Source organism: Solea solea, chromosome 17, assembly GCF_958295425.1.
Source record: "Solea solea chromosome 17, fSolSol10.1, whole genome shotgun sequence".
Taxonomy (NCBI): Eukaryota; Metazoa; Chordata; class Actinopteri; order Pleuronectiformes; family Soleidae; genus Solea; species Solea solea.
The window spans coordinates 24,460,523-24,481,982 of record NC_081150.1 but is presented as its reverse complement, the minus strand read 5'-3'; the positions used below and the strand labels follow the sequence as shown (position 1 = coordinate 24,481,982).

The 21,460-nt window shown below is 43.3% G+C and overlaps 2 protein-coding genes across 3 annotated transcripts in view; one reads left to right on the top strand and one right to left on the bottom strand.

The window, feature by feature from the left end:
- Positions 1–534: 534 nt before the first annotated feature.
- Positions 535–10,897, bottom strand: amd1 (adenosylmethionine decarboxylase 1). 2 transcript variants are annotated; one of them, XM_058613035.1, is made up of 9 exons: positions 10,562–10,897; positions 5,614–5,700; positions 4,949–5,075; positions 4,756–4,858; positions 2,668–2,710; positions 1,353–1,497; positions 1,146–1,238; positions 907–1,062; positions 536–805 (listed from the first exon to the last, which is right to left on the bottom strand). In XM_058613035.1, the coding sequence occupies exons 1-9, from the start codon at positions 10,672–10,674 to the stop codon at positions 662–664; spliced, it is 1,011 nt and encodes a 336-aa protein (XP_058469018.1). In that variant the 5' UTR covers positions 10,675–10,897; the 3' UTR covers positions 536–661. The 2 variants fall into 2 exon arrangements, with proteins under 2 accessions (XP_058469019.1, XP_058469018.1); XM_058613036.1 differs by lacking the exons at positions 2,668–2,710; positions 4,756–4,858; positions 4,949–5,075; positions 5,614–5,700 and having other exon boundaries at positions 535–805.
- A 930-nt stretch (positions 10,898–11,827) lies between these two features.
- The window catches only part of cdk19 (cyclin dependent kinase 19), a 57,438-nt gene continuing 47,805 nt past the window's right edge, over positions 11,828–21,460 (top strand). The window contains exons 1-2 of the mRNA XM_058613017.1: positions 11,828–12,085; positions 18,629–18,704. Of these exons, the coding sequence (XP_058469000.1) occupies positions 11,958–12,085; positions 18,629–18,704 (204 nt within the window). The 5' untranslated portion in view covers positions 11,828–11,957. The remainder of the gene's footprint in view (positions 12,086–18,628; positions 18,705–21,460) is intronic.

The following is a 21,460-nucleotide window of genomic DNA, read 5'->3' as shown; positions in this document are numbered from 1 at the left end:
AAACAAAGAGTGCACACACTGAAGGTGTCATCACACCATCAGTGGTTCAGCACCTGAACGACGACGAGATCGGCCAAAAGCTTACTCTGACTTTTACATTCAAGAAGCCGTCACACAAAAGGCTGGCCTCACGTTTTTATATCACGAGTAAACTACTGTGTTTTCATGTTTTTACCAACTGATCAGGATTCATGAACACCAAACCAAACCTAAGAGGCCAAGACTGGTCTGAGCACGTCAGGGCCCCGGCCTAGTGCGGCCGGAAGCCTTGTCTGTGGGGGATGAGGGCGGAGACTTGCAGGAAGGCACCGTTGTACTGGGCACAGGTGGACCTCCTCAAACGGAGCGTGTTTAATTCTTCTACATGCACTTCAAGGCCACAGCAAGAGTGAGCTACAATATCCAAACAGAGAGAAGAGCTTTCATGCACGAGATCTAAGTCACAGGTACAACAATGCAAACGACTCAAACTGGAGGCTAAACTCGCGCTCGTGACTGCGTCAGCACCGCGAGGAACAGAGCGCCGACAGCAGCGGAGCGGCTGGAGGGAGGAGGGGGGGGAAGACGACGGGCTCTCTACGGGGGGGTGAGGCGGGCAGGCGCAGGGGGGCGGCCCCCGGCAGCTGCTTTTCTTTTTGCGCCTCTTCTTCATCCCCGACCCTCAGCTCTGCTGGTTCTGCTGGTGTTTCTTGGCGTAACTTGTGAAGACAAAATTGTAATCATTAAACTGAGCCAACTGGCGGTCGAGGCGCTTGTACCCCTCAAGTTTCTGCGCGGAAGAAAAAACGCTGCGACACTTGGAGCTCTGCGGAGACAAACACACGACAGAGAGGAGACAAATTACTCAGGGACACTTTCAATCAAACTCACACAGACATGAACGAGGTGGGCGTGGCTTCTACAGACCTGGTTGACAAAAAGAGTCGTCACAAACTTCCCTGGCTTGAACACATCCACCACCTTCCTCACCAAATCATCGTACGATGTAGCAGAGAGGTTGGTTTCGAAGCTGACATAGGAGAACTCTGGCTCAGGGGTGATGTGGATGGTCCAGTACGTTCCCTGTGGCAGGAAAAACAAACACACTCAAGTCGCTCGCATGATGTCAAACCGACAGACAACGACGAGAAGGACGAGAGACTCACGTCAGTCTTCATTCCATTCATTGAGTATCCACAAGGGTTGAACATTGTGGCATCGATCACAGAACCTGCTATCAGGTCACGAATTCCACTCATCTGCAAAAACACCACGACACAACGTCAACATCCCTGGACTCTTTGGTTTAGAGTGAGTGAGTGATGGTTGTGTGTGTGGGTTTACCCCCCCATGCAGATGTGAGGGCTACTTACACGAGTGACATCACTTGCAGAAACACCATCTTTCATATAGAACTGGTCCATAATGGCTGGATCAAGGTCACTCATCAGAACTTCCAGTGTCTGATCTGCATGCTTGTTTTCCCAGTACTCTGGTAAGTCCAGGGTAAACAGGTACCTGCAGGTGACAGCACACACACACACACACACACACACACACACACATCACTTCAGGACTGATGTCAAAACATCCGCTTATGTTTATCTGGAAGTCGTCGATTCAAAAAGGAAAAGGTCATTTAAAGTTAGACTTAAAACCAACTTGGTTGTACACCAAGAGGCTAAACACTGCCCTCTACAGTTTAAAGTCCTGAATCACAGTCAAAACATCCCATAAACCTGCTATACTGACACATAAACATGGAGCTTCCAGTTAATATTATTGTTGTAATAGTGGAGGAAATGTGATGTGTCTCATACTGAGAGAAAAACCTGGAATATGAGTCACCATTTACGACAGAATTTATTATTATTATTATTATTATTATTATTGTTATAATAACGTCAATCATTTCTACAACAATAGTAAGTCAACTCTAGAGTTAATGGTTATTCACATCAAATCATTTTGGACATGAATATTAGAACAAATACAGGTTTGACCAGGTCAACTAAACCTGGTTCAGCTTCTCTTTCATCCACAAACAACCACAATCAACTGGAAAATCAGCACAAATGACTTGAATAAAAAGCTTTGAAATGATATCTAATTAAATCATGAGTTTGTCATTTTGGTAATGTTATCATTTTGGAGTTTATTGTATTTATTTGGTTTATATTTCTCCAGGCTCCACTGAAGCCGTTCTTGTGTTGCTGTATTTAGGTTGTTCACACAGATTTCTGGGATGGTCTCTGGTGTCAAGGTTACCAACTGTATCGTAGAAAAACAGGCAAACATCGCCGCATGAAAAGCAGTTGACCATTCGCGTGGCAATTAGGACACGCCCCCGGCGTGACGCTGTGATGTATTTTGACAACATCGCAACGTCAAATCCACACAGGATCCAGACCCTGGAGTGAGACACGGCCTAGGGTGTGACTCCTGTGGCACGGGTCAATTTAGAATGTCCAATAAAAAAGTGGGTACCTTGCTCAGAGGTACCTGGCGGGGACTTGAACCAGCAAATCTTTGGTCACAAGCCAAATTCTCTTTCCACTTGGCTTCCCTCACACTAAGTCATGATATTTATGGTGATCTGGACATGAAAGGACTCCTGTAGGAAATAGAGACAAAGGTCTACCCACTGACATTAGCACCACTGCATACACAACACACTGCATTGCTTACCAGCAGTCAGAGTTCAGACGGCCCATACAGTAGGCTGCACCATCTGGAAAAGGAGAGAAGAAAGACCACTTAGGATTCAACACTGAATGTAAACTCACGTCTGGAGTCTATGGTACAGAAACACTAAAAACACTTCACTACTGGAGTCTATGGTACAGAAACACTAAACACTTCACTACCTGAGAACAGTTCACTACAGGGTCTATGGTACAGAAACACTAAACACTTCACAACCTGAGAACAGTTCATTACTGGAGTCTATGGTACAGAAACACTAAACACTTCACAACCTGAGAACAGTTCACTACTGGAGTCTATGGTACAGAAACACTAAACACTTCACTAGCTGAGAACAGTTCACTACTGGAGTCTATGGTACAGAAACACTAAACACTTCACAACCTGAGAACAGTTCATTACTGGAGTCTATGGTACAGAAACACTAAACACTTCACAACCTGAGAACAGTTCATTACTGGAGTCTATGGTACAGAAACACTAAACACTTCACAACCTGAGAACAGTTCATTACTGGGTCTATGGTACAGAAACACTAAACACTTCACTAGCTGAGAACAGTTCACTACTGGAGTCTATGGTACAGAAACACTAAACACTTCACAACCTGAGAACAGTTCATTACTGGGTCTATGGTACAGAAACACTAAACACTTCACTAGCTGAGAACACTTCATTACAGGGTCTATGGTACAGAAACACTAAACACTTCACAACCTGAGAACAGTTCGCTACTGGAGTCTATGGTACAGAAACACTAAACACTTCACAACCTGAGAACAGTTCGCTACTGGAGTCTATGGTACAGAAACACTAAACACTTCACAACCTGAGAACAGTTCATTACTGGGTCTATGGTACAGAAACACTAAACACTTCACAACCTGAGAACAGTTCATTACAGGGTCTATGGTACAGAAACACTAAACACTTCACTAGCTGAGAACAGTTCACTACTGGAGTCTATGGTACAGAAACACTAAACACTTCACAACCTGAGAACAGTTCATTACTGGGTCTATGGTACAGAAACACTAAACACTTCACTAGCTGAGAACAGTTCGCTACTGGAGTCTATGGTACAGAAACACTAAACACTTCACAACCTGAGAACAGTTCGCTACTGAAGTCTATGGTACAGAAACACTAAACACTTCACAACCTGAGAACAGTTCATTACTGGAGTCAGACCAGTTTACTTCACTATGAACAAATGAATGAAATAAAGTTTTATCATTCACATGAAGTTTGAATTCACATATCAACTCTGGATTAATACAAATGAGATTTATTTGCTCAACAATTGAAGAAATATGGAAAACTTAAAAAAAAAAAAATTGTATTGATCAGAAACTGGTTTGCAACTGTATGAAAACATGTGCAGCCTATTAACTTGACTGCTTTGCTCTTGGTTTCTCTGTTTTTTTAACACAAAAGATTGTAATAACTAAGTAATACAAGTTTTATAAACGCTTTCAAATCCAACTAGAACACAGTATGAGCCTCATGTTCCTATCACAGAGGGCTAAAAGTCAGCTGATGTGAAACCTTTTATAAAACAATGTATAAAGATGTTGGCAATGATAAGTCTTCAGGTTCTATTATAGTTAATAAATGTTTACAGTATGTAAAATATCACACACACACACACACCATGTGGCCTTGGTCTCAGTACGCTCTGGTCCAGGTAATGACCTGAGTTATGGTGCTTTTCCATTATACAGTTCTAACACTAATCGGCTCCATTACTGTAGGACTCAGGGTGGGCGGGGCTGTCATACCGCAGCTGCACGAAACTGTTTAAACGAGCAAAGCAGTTGTTCTCCATGTGCTCAATCATTACAAACAGTTCATTAAAAAGATCTATTGGGTATTTCCTGCATGAGCTGAAATACCACTGAACAGGTTGGGATTGGGCTCACGGTCGCTGGCTTTCGTTAGTGTCGTCGCTACATAGACCAACTCCTCTGTTAAATATCGACATTTTAGACATTTCCTTGCTAAATGTTGGAGATGAAATGCATTTCTTTTTGAACCTGCCAATCATTAGTGTAGCTACTGGTTACATACTGGGGAAAATCTGGCTGAGAAATTCCACTTCCTCCTGGAAGTTTCGATGAGGGAATTCTTGATGAGTTGGCTTCATGAAATTCTTGCGGGAGTAGAAAAAGTTCTGAGAATAAGAAACCAAGAGAGTCTGATCAGTGCCTTATTCACACATCAAAGAGAACATGAAGACATTGAGCAGTGGTCTGTGTCAAACCTCGATGGCATCGAAGCCACAGTACTCCCTGGCTAGTTCCAGCAGAGGGACCAGTGCTTGCAGCAAGAGGGTGGTTCCACACGTCTTCAAAATGAAACGTCTCTTGGAGACAAACATGCTACTCTCACTGTGGATGAGACACGGGACAGAAGCTGTTTTTAATGTGCCACTATACTCGATTACAAAACAGGAATCAATCACTGCACATGCACTAACTCCAGCCTTTAAAACTCATGTGCTGTAAGAGACTGTAAACAAGACATGGAAATAAATACTCCACGAGGAGGAGGAGGAGGAGACATTTTATAGTGAACACAGCAGTAATTACAGGGAAGGTTGGTTTTAAGACATACAATAATAACTCAAAACAATTCACCCTGGTCTAGTGTTACTGGTCGAGTGTAGTAGTGCAGTGTTTGTGAGAACTGAGAATTATTAAATGTTCAGAATGGGTTTAAAACAGGGCACAGGGAGACAGTCGGACACACACATTATTGAACTCCATTACATGTAACAAAATGTGCACTTATTTCTGACAAAGAGGAGCAGTTAAATACTTGTGTCACGCCTCGACAACAATGTAAGTAAATAAAGACCGAGATCATTCATCATCTCATGACCTGAAAGTATCTTACAGGTAATCCTGTCTTCTTAGCAACACTCACCTGAGTATATAAGCTTCCTGCTTGTCAGTCTTTGTCACACTTATGATCAAACAATGCACATTCTCCAAAAGTTTGTCCCACTCAAACCTACAAGAAAAAATGACAACAAAAAAAGGGCAACAGTTAGTGCTTGGGATTGCATTTGCATTTTTAAAGCCCCAGGTCACCGCGAGCAAGTGAATCACAGTAAGGGGGAGTTGACTAGTTTTACGTGTCGTCTTTAAATTCATTTATCACAAGCTATTCTGCAGCAGAGAGAGAGAACTCCTGAACATTATTGTTCTGAGAAACTTTCAGAAAAAACCCAAATGTATATTCAACTAAGACTTCCAGTAATACTTGAGTTGTTATTGTTTAACAGAGCACTATGGAGAGCTGTACGTGTTTGTAAATGTGCCTGATAAAAGAAATACACGTGCAGTACTGCAGTCAGAACTCAAAGGAAAGCTGCAGAGAAGTGTGTTCATTAGCAGACTGAAGACAGTCAGCACTGTGCTCCTCCTCCTCCTCCTCCTCCTCCTCCTCTTCCTCACAGCCCGCAGTGCAAAAGCAGCTGCGTCACAATCTCACTACAATCTTGGAAGGGCAGCCTATTCAGACTGTCCAGTCGGAGGGACAGCACAGACTGGGCCAGTGCAGAAAGACCGCAAGGAGGCGAGGAGCACCACCGATCAATGGGGAATTCACCAGCAGCATGGTGTGTAGTTTTCCCCCTGACAGACAGATGGAGCTACAAGCCTTTCCTGAGGGAGAACAAGAAGTGTGTCGAGTGCCTTCCATACGTGACTGAAACAGTTCCACTCAGAGCAGGTGTGAACAGGCACGAGCTGCCACCTTACCGTGTCACTCAGTGAGTAATAATAGCAAGATGAATAAATAATACGCAGATAACACACTTCAAATACTGCGGGGAAATGAAGCTGCACTTCACACTGACTTGCCTCCATATCAGAAAAACCAAACCACAGCTTAAGTGCTTGTAATTCAATTAAAACCTGCTTGTTACCAGGCGAACATAGAGACACTGCAAGTAACCAAAAACCAAACGCTCCCATGTCTGACCACAGAGCTGTGTTGCATACCAGTCCTGTTCTATCGCCATAGCAACCCAACAGAAAACTCACACAGCTCAGAGGAGCTAATCCAATTAGCTCATACCTGATACCATTTATATTTTAAAGACACCCAAATGAAATCAGAGTTACTGCTTGTTTCTCTGACCATCACCTTTAAATGTGTCAGTGGAACGAGACTTGCTGAGGGACATCCGGGGTCATGAACAGTGACCAACTTCTGGTTCAATAACTTTGGCCTTGGCCTAACAATCAAACATTTCATACACTTTCCTGTATCTGTGCTACATGGCTCTTTAACCGTCAGTGTACAACATTTGACTTATTCAGGATACAGTATTCTAGTCTTACACCATTACTTCTCAATCATCTTGGAGTGGAAAGTGGAACTTGACATCCTGGTACTGACCTTAGATGCAAGGGTACTTTATGTGCTACAGTTATACCTGCTGTCGGTCCACACTATCCAGTCACACCTGTGGAAACACAACTGGCAATGCATTTTAATGTGGAAGTACACAAAGCTTTGAAAACTACTATGCAGTATCTGTGGTGAGTCCAGCATCTACTGTGAAGTGAAATGATTCACTTCACCTCGTACTTACTGCTCACAAATATGACACTTTCCTAGATAATCAAGACAAATATGGACTCAAAGAGGAGCAAACATAGGCAGTCGTTTAAAGTGGTCTGTTGGTCACTATGTGTTCAGAAAACCCAAGAAACAGGTTTAACTACAACCTTGAACAACACCAGCGATACCTGCACAGCACCTTAAACAGCAAACAAGTCCAAGTCAGTGTCCTCACACTGTCATGAGGGTGTTTGTAAAGTTCATTGAGGGTGAAAAAGTAAACACTTTTTACCACCAACAACAAACTGTGTACACAGCCTCAAGGAACCAAGATAAACATTACAATGGGACCTTTGCATGGCAGCCATGTTGACAGGTTTTAGCAGGAAAAGCTCAGTGAGTAACACAGACTCTGTTCAGCACAGTGAACCAGCATCTGTTTCAACGGTGACCTGTCAAAATGGCTGCTGTGCAGAGGCTCCATTATTAATGAGCAACATTTCAAACTCATGGCCACCATCCAACTAAATGTAATCATGAAGCTATGAGCGCCGCGAGTGTCAGCCACTATGTCGTACTGTTTGTTCAACCATAACAAATATTGGCACTGAGCTTTAGTCCTGACTTTCTGGCCCTTTACGCCGGGAACTACCTGTGTTTTCTGTGATCAGAGAGTGACCGGACAGCGCTTCATCGCATGCATTCACACTTAGTATTAACTTGGTCTCAGGGGTCCATCAAGAGCCGATTGCTTTCTGATCACCTCTCATCAGCAGGCTACAGCGTCACATCCTGTGTGTCACCATATCAACAACAACAACAACAACAACAACAACATTAGCCACATGATTGCATTTACACTCTGACCACCTCCCAAAGTGGTCTGGCAGATCACAGAGAACCATCGGTCCTCTGGTTTACTTACATACTTACACGTGGGCACTGAAAACATTTTGATGCTAGGTGTAGATTCACATCGAGTGTAATTTATTTCCATGAAATAAAAAAAAACAGGCTTTTTAAAAGTTAAATGATTGTGCTCCAACAGTCTTTTCAAAGCCCTTTAAATTCATAATCTATCATCTAATTCTAACTAACTAAAAAACAAACAAGCAGCACATTAAACACCACCAATTGTGATCATTCTCTTAGAACTATACGACTCGCTCATATCCCCTTTTTTTATTATACACAAAGTGATTTGAGGGGTGTTGCAACACGCCAAAGGGACAGCATTAGTGAAGACCTGGGTCAGGTCCCAGCGCAGTGTGAAATACACACCACAGGCTATTTCTGGTCTCTTGGAAGGATCAGATTTTCCTCAGAGAAAGTGTGATCTCCAGGAAAGAAAGAACCAGATCAGGCTGATTATACTACACAGTCATCATGGATGTTTAAGGTTTAACCAGCAGGTTAGTACTGGACATTACATTAAAAGTAAAAAACTAAGGACAAGTGTGAGTAACTGCAAAATACAATTCTATAGCCAATGCAGACAGGAAAGAAAAACACGAAGACACACACTTTCTTTGACACAAAGAAAAATATAAAGAAAAGGTGCCGTTGAGAAGTGACAGCGACAGTCATTTGCACACATTAGTGAATGAGTTGCCCTTGTGGACTTATTTGGACATTGGCTGACGTCCAGCAGGTCTGATTCCCTGACGGTGTCCTGAGCCATTAATCTGCCCTGTAGCTGTAAATGAATGCTGGTCGTCATTCACCCGACTGACCCCACACACACACACACACACACACACTTAAAACTGACCACAGAGATCACGTTAATGAGCAGAAAAGTCTGGCCTGGACCTTTGCTACTGGTCATTCATTCATTCATTCATTCAGCTTCACAAAGTGGGTGTGAACTGAAAATACAGGCAACTGGTTTCAAACGCGAGCAGGCCAATTTATAACAGCTGTCAAAGAGACAAATCATCCTATAGACGGCATGTTGCTCAACACTCCCTGACAAACAGGAATAACCTGCACTAAAGTACCTAACCTACATCTTTTAAATCCATCCACTGCCAAATACAAGCTTCTGTCTGCTTCGGGCACAGTATTGAATAGTTTCAGTGGTGTTTAGTGGGGCAAAGGTCAGCCCGTTTCAACCATTCACATCAATTTCTTCATGCCAAGAGCCACTAAAGCACAGTGGGGGAGACCCTCCAACCAATCAGAGGAGCTGGGAGGGGAGAGCCTGCATGGCTGGAAACGTGACCGGAACAACCACCACGCTCATTTCAGTCATTTAATAGAACGAGCAGATGTTGGAGGTGCCCTGCTGGGAGTTAGTCATGTCTGAAATATCACAGGCAAACCTCACTCAGGTCCGACTGACACTCTGACCGGCCACCAACACCAACCAGCCCATCTTCTCTCAACGAAACATCCCACAATAGACGCAGAGTTCTGCGCGAGCTGCGTGCGTGCGCGCGTGTGTGTGTGTGCCAGTGTCGCAGATAAAGTAACACGCGGTGACAACGAGCGGCCACATGTAGGATGTCTTCAGTCAGGTTCTCTCGTTAAACAACAACAACAACAACAACAACAACAACAACAACTACATTTACACCAAAACAACAACACAGTGAAGTACAACAACAACAACAACAACAACAAGACGCAGACTTTCAGCACAGTTTGCACGAAAGCCCCAAATAAACGTGTGTGAATCCTCGGGGCTGATTCAAAGGACCGTGTTAGCAACAAAGTGCGCCGACGCGATGCAATAATAGACGCCGTGTAACGAGGATGTGACTCGGACAGCAGGTGTTTGGCTCATACGAAGGCCCACGGAGCAGCGTGACAAAGCTAAAATGCTCGTATTTCAGAGCAGCAACTAACCACAGGAGACTCGTTTAAAAGGGCATCAAAGTAGCTGACGGGGCGACTGTATCACCGGACACGCAGCGACACATTTAGACGGGTCGTATTCACATGTCAGCGTGTTAAACGCGTCCACTCCCACGCTGAAGAATGAATGACTTAGCTTCGAGTTGCCACGGTGAAAGGGGGAGGTGGCCATTTTCCAGTGACGGTGTTAGCTAGCTAACTAGCAATGTGCTCTGGTGACAGAAATCGGACTCCGTGCCTAAAGTGGCTCACGGGGAATGAATGGGTGGTTGTAGAGAGGCACGTTCCGCGTGAAAAGCGTCCTTTTAAGCCACATACAGCGGGTTACATGTCATAATGAGCCGAGGGAAGAGGGCATTCATGTGGCCGGGATTCCGCCATCGTTGAATGTGCGGCGGCCAAAGGACTGACAGAAGAGCCGCGACATTCACGTGACACTAACCTCGGGATGGTGCGGAGGTCGCCGGTTCCTTTGGTCTCATCCTGCCGGGAGAACCACACCTCCAGCAGCTTTTCGGTCCCCTCGAAGAAATGTGCACCATTTTCTTCCATCATGAGGCAACAGACAGCCAACAAAAATATTCAACGTCGGTTGTAACGTTTACAGCTTAATGAGTCCTTCCTCGGTCGGTTATAATTTAGTGAGGTACAGTCCTTTAAGCAATCCAGGTGTTGATTTCCTTGAGTTACCGTCTTCCCTTTTACAGAGAATACCGTGAGTGAGTGCTAGCTAATATCGCCGGCCATACTGTGAAGAGCACTGAGTGCGGGTGCCGCGGGGGTTTTATACGCGAGCACAACTACGTCATCCTTCCGTCCATCACGTTCATTGGTCAGAGTCTGCTGGAGACGCACGTGGTTGGTCCAGACCCATGTCAATCATTGCAAAAGCAAGGCTTTGCTCACGTGACTCCTTTCCGTACGCGAGTATTGAAATATCGTCGGATTGTTTGGATTGGACGTGAAAGAGTAGGACAAACACAGGCTTCACGAGTCACATTAATAATGACTCCTACTATTGTTCTGGTCGTCACACTAAATAGTTGACACTTGTAACCTGGAGAACCTGCTTGTATTTTCTTTAAAACGTTTTTCCTGTTATTTTGATGTATGGTTATTACAGCATTGCTAAAACAGCAAGTCTAATGGTATGTGTGTGTGTGTATATATGTATATATATATACACACACACATAAATATTATAACAAGATAATATATAAACAATATAACAATTGTTAAACTACTTATTGTATATGTACTATTACTATTGTTGTTGTTATAATACAATTATTAATAACAACAATAATAATACGTCTTCTTCTTATTATTATTATTATTATTATTAATAATAATAATAATAATAATAATAATAATAATAATCATAATCATAATCATAATACTGATCTTATGATTATTATTAGTATTATTATTGTTGTTATGATGATCGTTATTATGATCAAGCATGTCTATGTATGAGATATCCCGTGTAAAGGAACAGCTGTGGACATATGAAACCTAACCCAGCGAGGGCTGCATGTTTGAGGCGCGTACATGAGTACGCAAAGTGCAACAAACCGCAGCGAGAAACGCGGGTTGTAGTTTTCTCACGTCAGTTTTCAAGCAGGCGAAACGCGGCGCCTGTACTCAGAAAACTACACTACCCAGAAAGCCCCGCGCGCCAATTAGAAACGTCAACGAGCCAGTGAACATTAAGCGGAGCAGACCAAAATCCCAAACAAGGAAATGGTGGGGGAATAAAACGACCAGATTATTTAATTAATGCATGTAATAATTAATATTTTATTTGATTGTAAATTAAGACGCATTTATGGGTTAGAATGGATTACGACTTCAAAACAAAGCTGGCGGCCGAGAGAGAGAGAGTGGAAGATCTGTTCGAATATGAAGGTTGCAAAGTGGGTCGAGGCACCTACGGGCACGTTTATAAAGCTAAGCGCAAAGACGGGTAAGATAACCGTGGACCTTATTGTTTATGCTCGCGTTACAAGTGACTGCAGCATGGCTTTTCTCGACACTCCACTCGGCTGTGTGTCGGTCGTGGCGTTAGATTTGACGCTGTCCGAGACGTTAGCCTGTGTTTCTGTGTTTTTGTTTTCATGTAACGCACTCACTCACTCACCAAAGACACCCCCCTCCTTCCTACTCCCTCCTCCTCTTCCCCACCCCCCCCCCCCCCCCTAAAACAACACAGCTATAGCAGCGCTGCTGCTGCTGCCGCTGCTGCTGCTGCTCGTGACACGACGAGCCCTGGTGATCCACTGAAAACACGCTCCGTGTAAACGCACGGGAAGACACCGCACGTCATTTGGCGCCTCAGTCACATTTCCGCGCCTGTTTTGTCGTGCACACGCTGCTCCTCCATTTTATTAATACTGCACGAGCAAACTTTCTTTACACTCACACTCACGTGATAGTGTTCTTATGACGCTGTTGTGTGCACTACAGTCAAATGGACGTGTGTGTTTACAGTGTGTGACAACAGTGTCTCGTGTATGTGTGTAGTTTAAGGACCAGTGACTTTGCAGCTTGGACACAACTTTATGCAAGAATTTGGGACAGTGCATAAAAAGCTGCTCTCTCTTTTTTCCACCAAACCTCGAGTCACTTGTTCTACACTCACGTGTTTGTAACCTACTGTATATAATGACCGTATACAGAGTTCAGTTATTAATAACACAGATACACACATATATATATATATATATAAGTATCCCGGATGCAGCTAACATTCACACAAGCCTAAAATACTGTTCCAGGGATCAGATATCTACAAGAGTCAGAGCGACATCAACTATATGAAGTGGAACTAAGATTCTAAACCAGGTGTAAACCAGGTGTAACCAGGTGTAAACCAGGTGTAGACCAGGTGTAGACCAGGTGTAAACCAGTAAATATGTTATTTGTTGATCCAGGTGCAAATCCTCACAGTTTAGTGTAGTTGTGTGTGTTGAAATGATACATGTGTTGACATACTGTAAATCAGTGAATCTACTGCCTCTCTGGTCAAACACCAGCTTTTGCTTTGGCATGTTGTCAGCGGCTGACTCGTGGCGTGTTTCCACCGAGTGGTTCGGTTTGGTTAAGGTACGCATTTGTGTGCTTCCATTAGGAATAGTACCAAAACAAAGAATATTTATTATAATACTACTCAACAGCTCACCTGTGCTGTGTGTGTATTCACCAGCAGCAACACATGCACTGGGACCTGCTTCTGACACAAGTTTAAAATGGTTCTAATTATTTTCTCACTATTTATAAAACTTACACCTAATTTAAAAAAATGCAATGGTAAGTCGTCAAAAGTGAAGAAAATGAGGTAAATGTCAATCCCATAACTTGTATGATGATGTAGGGCAGGGGTCACCAACCTTTTTGAGACTGAGAGCTACCTGAAGGGTAGAGAATAATATGGAGGGCTACCATATTAACATTTAAAGCATTTTACCATTTAAATGATGAATATTATGCATTCAATTGCATACACATTAATTTCAGTGCTTACTCCTAACGATTATCCCAGTTGTTATAAACAATATCAAGGACATTTTACTCAGTGATCATATGGATACATGCAGGTGAGGTGAAGTGAAATGAGCCTGCAGGCACCACGTTGGTGACCACTGATTTAAGGCCACACGGTTGGTGTTGTGGTTAGCCCCGGGTAGAACAAGTGCCTTTCTGCATGGAGTTTGCATGTTCTCCCCATGGGAATGGAAAACCTGGAGAAAACCCGCAAGGTCTTCTCCAGGTTCTCCGACAGTCCAAAAACATAATATATGGGACTGGGTAAATTGGTCACTCCAAATTGATGGTAGGTGTGAGAGTGAATGGTTGTTTGTCTCTATAATGTGTCCCTGCGATGGACTGGTGATCTGTCCAGGGTGTACCCCGCCTGTTGCCGTATGTCAGCTGAGATTGGCACAGCACCCGCTGACCCTCCTGTGGAGGATAAAGTGGTTTGGTGTGTTTGAGTGCTCAGTGGTTAAGACCGGTACCCTGTGTGCGAAAGACATCGTGGTCGCAGCGGTCGCATGTTCGACTCCACCCCTGGCTGATTGTACTCAATTCCATTGTAAGTGGCTTTGGATAAAAGTGTCTAGTGTCTATGTAGCATTTGTGTATGGTAGAAAGCAAATACTGATACTCACATGAAGCCTTGCATACAATAAATAAGGAAAATTGAACGACATTGTTGCAGAACAGTTGGTTGGTTGTCACTGGGATGCAGAACTAGAGTTGAGTCGGGTGACAGCTGCAGGAAAGAAGCTTCCTCTGAACCTGCTGTCTCACTCACAGTGCTGTGTGAGTGAGAGGGGGAGTGGCCAAAGAGCTGGGAAAGGCAATGTGTCCTTCTTTTAGCGATATCTTTTACATTACTTATCCAAACAACACCAAACGAATGCACTTACTCGTATTAAGACACCTGTGAAGTTTGAAATCAATTGGACCATCGGTTCGAGAGATATGCGAATAACACACACACACACACACACAGACAGACAGACAGACAGACAGGAATTTATAGATAGATGCTCATCATCCTCTTCAAACTAGGCGTGGGGCTGCTGCTTACATCTACTCGTGCATGTGTGACTAAATCTGCCGCTTCTTTTAATATAAACTATGACTATGAAGAGGACAGGGATGCAGTAATGCTGCAGCACTTTGAATGACAACCTCACAAGCTCACATAAACACAACAGACAGAAGGCAGCGTCTATTGCAAACATGGAGCAAAACAAACAGTGGTGAGGGAAGAGGAGACAGCCTGAAGACAGCAGCTAACTAGCCAGCATGGCTAACACTAGCATTCATGAAGCCTCTCTTACTCTCCTTCATTTAACCACATATAAACTGTTTCACTCACACACACAAGCACATTTTACACACTGTTACACACTAGCAGTACAATGTGATAATTACATGTGTTTCAAAAGACAGCTGCTGTACCAGTGCTGCTCAACTGTGATGAGCTTTGTGTTTGGTTTTTGTGTTTAATCCTGCGACTTTAAGTAAGTTAAAGTAAGGCTTATCTTCTTATCTTAGGCCTGATTCTGAAAGTTAAGATTTTGAATCATCGACATCATCATCATCATTATTATTATTAATATTATTATTATTATCATTATTGTTCTTACAGTGATACTATATGAATATAATGATGATAAAAGTCAGGCCAGAAAACCTGCAGACTACTCATGATCATATTTTTGGAACAATAACAACATGTTAAGACTAGTTTTATCTTCAACTAATGAGTTAGTTGAAACTAATTCAACTAACTTTACTAATATGAAACTCCATGGATTAAAAATATAGAATCTAAAAGTCTACAGAAGCCTGTGTCCATGTCTTGAGGTGTCCTGTGAACAGTTTTACTATTGTGGTCACTGGGAAAATGTCTTTTTTGGGCCACATTTTGTTGCAGTACCGCGAGTGGCCACTGGAAAAATGGCCTCAAGTCAGAGGGGGCGGAGCTCTATCCAGTTCTTATAATAAATCCATGTACACTTCTTTCATCTCTTCTCTCCTCACACACAAGGCCACACCCTCTCTTAAAGGGCCAGACCCGGCCCGCAACACTTGTGTCTGTATGTAATGGGCATGTACAACTACAATACATTAGTCAAGCCTTGCAACTTTATACCTCTGTAATTATCAGTCTTGTTCTTGAAACTCGGTACAGCTACTGATGGGACACTTGTTTAGACTGCAGCCCAAATCGCTAACAGAGTCAGTGGAAGCTGACACATTAACTAGCGTATCACTTCTAATGCTACACGATGGATTCACTGGAAGACACTTTGAAATCCTATCTGAGACGGATCTCTTAGAATCCAATCACAATTGCATTCCAAACTTCTGTGTGTGACAGTAGTTAGCGGTGTGTGTGTGACAGTAGTTAGCGATGTGTGTGTGACGGTAGTTAACGGTGTGTGTGACAGTAGTTAGCGTCTGTGTGTGACAGTAGTTAGTGGTCTGTGTGTGACAGTAGTTAGCGGTGTGTGTGTGACGGTAGTTAGCGGTCTGTGTGTGACGGTAGTTAGCAGTCTGTGTGTGTGACAGTAGTTAGCGTCTGTGTGTGACAGAAGTTAGCTGTGTGTGTGACGGTAGTTAGCAGTCTGTGTGTGTGACAGTAGTTAGCAGTGTGTGTGTGACGGTAGTTAGCGGTCTGTGTGTGACAGTAGTTAGTGGTCTGTGTGTGACAGTAGTTAGCGGTGTGTGTGACGGTAGTTAGCGGTGTGTGTGTGACGGTAGTTAGCAGTCTGTGTGTGACTGTAGTTAGCGGTCTGTGTGCGTGACGGTAGTTAGCGGTCTGTGTGTGTGACAGTAGTTAGCGGTCTGTGTGTGAGAGTAGTTAGCAGTCTGTGTGACAGTAGTTAGCAGTCTGTGTGTGACTGTAGTTAGCAGTCTGTGTGTGTGACGGTAGTTAGCTGTGTGTGTGTGTGACGGTAGTTAGCAGTCTGTGTGTGACAGTAGTTAGTGGTGTGTGTGACAGTAGTTAGCGGTCTGTGTGTGACAGTAGTAAGCGGTGTGTGTGACGGTAGTTAGCAGTCTGTGTGTGTGACAGTAGTTAGCAGTGTGTGTGTGACGGTAGTTAGCAGTCTGTGTGTGACGGTAGTTAGCAGTCTGTGTGTGTGACAGTAGTTAGCGTCTGTGTGTGACAGTAGTTAGCAGTCTGTGTGTGACTGTAGTTAGCAGTCTGTGTGCGTGACGGTAGTTAGCGGTCTGTGTGTGTGACAGTAGTTAGCGGTCTGTGTGTGAGAGTAGTTAGCAGTCTGTGTGACAGTAGTTAGCAGTCTGTGTGTGACTGTAGTTAGCAGTCTGTGTGTGTGACGGTAGTTAGCTGTGTGTGTGTGTGACGGTAGTTAGCGGTCTGTGTGTGACAGTAGTTAGTGGTGTGTGTGACAGTAGTTAGCGGTCTGTGTGTGACAGTAGTTAGCGGTGTGTGTGTGACAGTAGTTAGCGGTGTGTGTGTGACAGTAGTTAGCGGTCTGTGTGTGACAGTAGTTAGCGGTGTGTGTGTGACAGTAGTTAGCGATGTGTGTGTGACGGTAGTTAGCGGTGTATGTGTGACAGTAGTTAGTGGTGTATGTGTGACAGTAGTTAGTGGTCTGTGTGACAGTAGTAAGCGGTGTATGTGTGACAGTAGTTAGTGGTCTGTGTGTGACAGTAGTTAGCGGTGTGTGTGTGATAGTAGTTAGCGGTCTGTGTGTGATAGTAGTTAGCGGTGTGTGTGTGACAGTAGTTAGTGGTCTGTGTGACAGTAGTTAGTGGTGTGTGTGACAGTAGTTAGTGGTGTATGTGTGACATTAGTTAGTGGTGTGTGTGTGACAGTAGTTAGTGGTCTGTGTGACAGTAGTTAGTGGTCTGTGTGTGACAGTAGTTAGCGGTGTGTGTGTGATAGTAGTTAGCGGTCTGTGTGTGACAGTAGTTAGCGGTGTGTGTGTGACAGTAGTTAGCGGTCTATGTGTGATCCAGATCTTTGGTTCAGGTTGATGTGGATTTGTCTGTGGCCAATGTCAGTCTTAAGAAATCAGTGTAGCCACTGGTCAATAGGTGGTTAAGCTGAATATTTGAACCACATCAATGGTCTGTCTTACATTCTGTGTCTGCACTGCTGTGCATTTATATATTATAAATAGGAATAATAACTAAATATTTAATACACCTAAGGAAAAACTTTTAGATCCAGTTATAATGACATTTAGCTCGGGCTTAAACATTTACTCTATAATCGATTCATCCGTATGAGGGTTTGTTCATTATTATAGAGTACACATTCACAGGTCCTTAATAAACTGCAAAACACTGGACACATTGGACAAAGGATTCAAAATGAAACCTTGTTTATAAAGACAGAAGCTGCTCAGATATTTGTCCCTCCGTGCATTTAGATGCATATTAAAAGTCCAATTTTAGTTGGACTAAGACAATAATTCGGTTTTCTTCATGTCATGTAAAGTTAGTCTGATTCAAATCATACCTGGACAATAGTCTGATTACTCCCACATGTATACGCTTAGTCGGACTGGAGTCAGGATAGGTGTTCTGCGAACTAACGATTATTTTCATAATCAATTAATCTGTCGATTATTTTCTCGATTGATCGTGTTTGTCAAACCTGGAAATGATGATGTTCTGAAATTTAAATCTTTATTAATCTCCTTAGGGAAATGATTTCTCTGCATTTGAGCCATCCTAGAATTAGGAGCAGTGGGCTGCCACACTGAGTAGCACCTGGGGAGCAACAGGGGTTGGGTACCCCAGCCCTTTTGACTTGAACTGGCAACCCTCCGGTTACAAGCCAAGTTCCCTTTTCCACTTGGCCACAGGCTGCCCCCAGTAATGATGTAGTTTAACTGTGGGTGAAATAAAGGCTCGGTCTCTGTTCATTTTTCTGACTGAAATGTTTCTTCATTCAGTTGAAAGTGACTTAAGTGTTATTTGCTAATGTTTTGCATGTGTTCTCCTCTTGTGTCTACAGGAAAGATGAGAAGGAGTATGCACTGAAACAAATAGAAGGCACTGGAATATCGATGTCTGCCTGCAGGGAAATCGCTGTAAGTTTAGCTTGTTTGTCTGTTTGTTGCTGAGATGATTGTTTCATTTAAATGTCAACCTGGTGCTTGGTGGTAAACCGGTTCATACAGAAAACTGACAAGTATATGAAAAATGGAACCCCTGTTTGACGGGGGACCCTTTTCACATGCTTTAGGTAACTGTGGTAGTATTTGCAGTAGTTTTATAGTAGTATTTACTCCACCACCTTAGCAGAGAACATGTCTGAGAGTAACAAGAATGTATGTATGATCATTTATCAGAGGGGGATCAGGTGCACACGCAGACTTTTCTAAATGAAAGCCTCCATGCTGTTGTCACTCATGCAGAATGAGATGAAACTATACGCCTCTGCATTCATGGAACATGATGCAGATTGTCATCATGTCACGTTCCCTGATTATCCTCCACTTCTTCAGGTCTGGATGGTCTTTTCCATTTTTGGCCCAGAGGAACCAACTTCCTTTTTGTCTCAAACAAAGCGTAGACTTGTCTGCTCTCACACGTCTTCACCGTCTTTCAGTCCGTCTCAGAAGAGATGGATATATGACTTCCAAGTATTCCAACGGTCCATTTGTGAGACCACCTGTCATAAAAACAAGAAAACAACACTTAACAATAACAAACTGAATTCACTTTCTATAACCACATGTGAGCCAGCGCACTATAGCTCTACCTCTGATGTTTGCTTACTGTATATACAGGTACTGGTAAGATATCATTTCCTGTGCTTTGATAGTGGGAGGATGGTACATTTCCCTCAGACACTGTGAAACATGTCACTTACAGCTCCTGTGTTTGCTGCTGAATGTTGGGCCAGTCCTGTCAGAAGCATGTGCCCCTGCTCTGTTATATAACCAGGCTCTGGTTTCCACTATAACATGGTCACTGACACTCTGTGCATACATCACTGTGTGCTTTGTGACCTTGTGGAATTGTGCTCTCAATTCCACTGATAAGAGTTGAAAAGAGGCTCCTAACCACAGACGAGACTGGTGGGTGGCCTGAGTGTCGGGCTAACAATAGTAGCAGCAGCAGCAGCAGCAGCAGCAGCAGCAGCTTGTCAGGCCTTCAGTTTGCACCTGTTGTGCATGTTAACCGTGATACAAATTAGATGGAGCGTGGCTCTTGTGGTTGCTGTGAGGTTAGAATTTGTTCTGCAGCTCAATACATATATACATATACACATATTAATGTATATGTATATGTATATGTATATATATATATAGATATATATGTATGTAATTAATTTTATAGTATATACTTTTTTTTTTCGTACACATAAAACTTTTGGCCCATAGAACTCCATAGAATCAAAGAGACAAAACAAATCAGTCCAAACAAGTACACAATGTAGAAGCTAAATCACTCTAGATTCAGATAATCTAGAGTGACATGAAGGTACAAGAAGAAATGGCACAGACCAAAGGAAAGGCAGAGTTGAAATAGGCTGAGGGAAGACAGACAATAAGGTGAGACCCAGGTGATGCAGGTAATCAAAAGCAGTGGGAAGCACAGGAAGTGAAGACACCATCAACAAGACTAGATGTGGGTCGAGTTTAAAAGCCAATACAGAGCCAATACAAAACTTAATCATAAATAATAAAGGAAATAAAAGGGAATTAATCTGGGACGTGACAGGTTTAGTGGTGTAAATAGTAAAGAGTGGATTTAATCAACTCATTAATGTGTGCAAAAACATAATTGTTCATGTGTAGAAAGGAGGACAAACGCAGGGACACAGCAGGACAGTTACAACAAGCTGACCACACATCAGCCAACAGGTGGGAGCTGCAGCTGTCACCAAGACAACTGGCATTGGTTTTTATTACAGTGAAGAGTCACAGAAACACAGTAATCAGCGACATGAGTTCTCAGAAAGCATATGAGAGTGCATTTGAGTTCACATTTCCATCGTCAGCAGTTCTTTTTCGGCCTTCTCACCAATTTCTCACCACATTTCCGGAGAATTCAAAGCTGTTTTCAGTCATGAAATTCAGATAATGCCTGGAGAAAAGTCTCAGGCTGGTTCGAGCACATAGACTCAGGGTTTGGCATACAATTACTGGCATAAAAAGTGAGGTTTGCACAGAACACTTGTCCTTTTGTGAAGCATCTGGTGATGGCAGAGTTGACCTGTTGCTGATGTCTGCCCTGCAGGGGAAAGAAGACGTGTATTTTTGATGTGGCTTTAGCAGCATTCTTTTCCACAATAATCTCATCAACCATGACAGTCTGTCCGCGGGCGAGCAGACAGAAGCATGGCAGGAGAAAGTCTTCTTTATTCCTGGGAAATCAGAATACGCCTGTCGACTGTCACTAGACTGACCGCACACATGATCTCAGGTCTGTACATAGACAACATCAAGGAGAGCAGAGACACACAACAGTTCACACAATGAGCAAACACTAGGCATCAGTGGAGAGAAAACACTCCTGACAGAACCAGACTCACGCACCTGCAGCATCTGCCTCGACCGGTCGGGGTGAAAGGAAAATGGGGGACAGAAAGGGGGGAGAGAAAGGACAAGAGGGAGATGAGGTAGAGACAGAAGAGAGAGAGAGACCAGGAGCAGATACACAACAACTGTATCAAGTTACAAGTTTATACAGTCAATGATATCGACTTTTAATTATAGCACAATAATAATGGTGATGATATGTATGATATGGATAGCCTCGAAAACTGGATCTGGATCCTGCAACCTGCAAGATGAGGATACAGAGAGAGAGAGAGAGGGAAGGAAGGAAGGACACA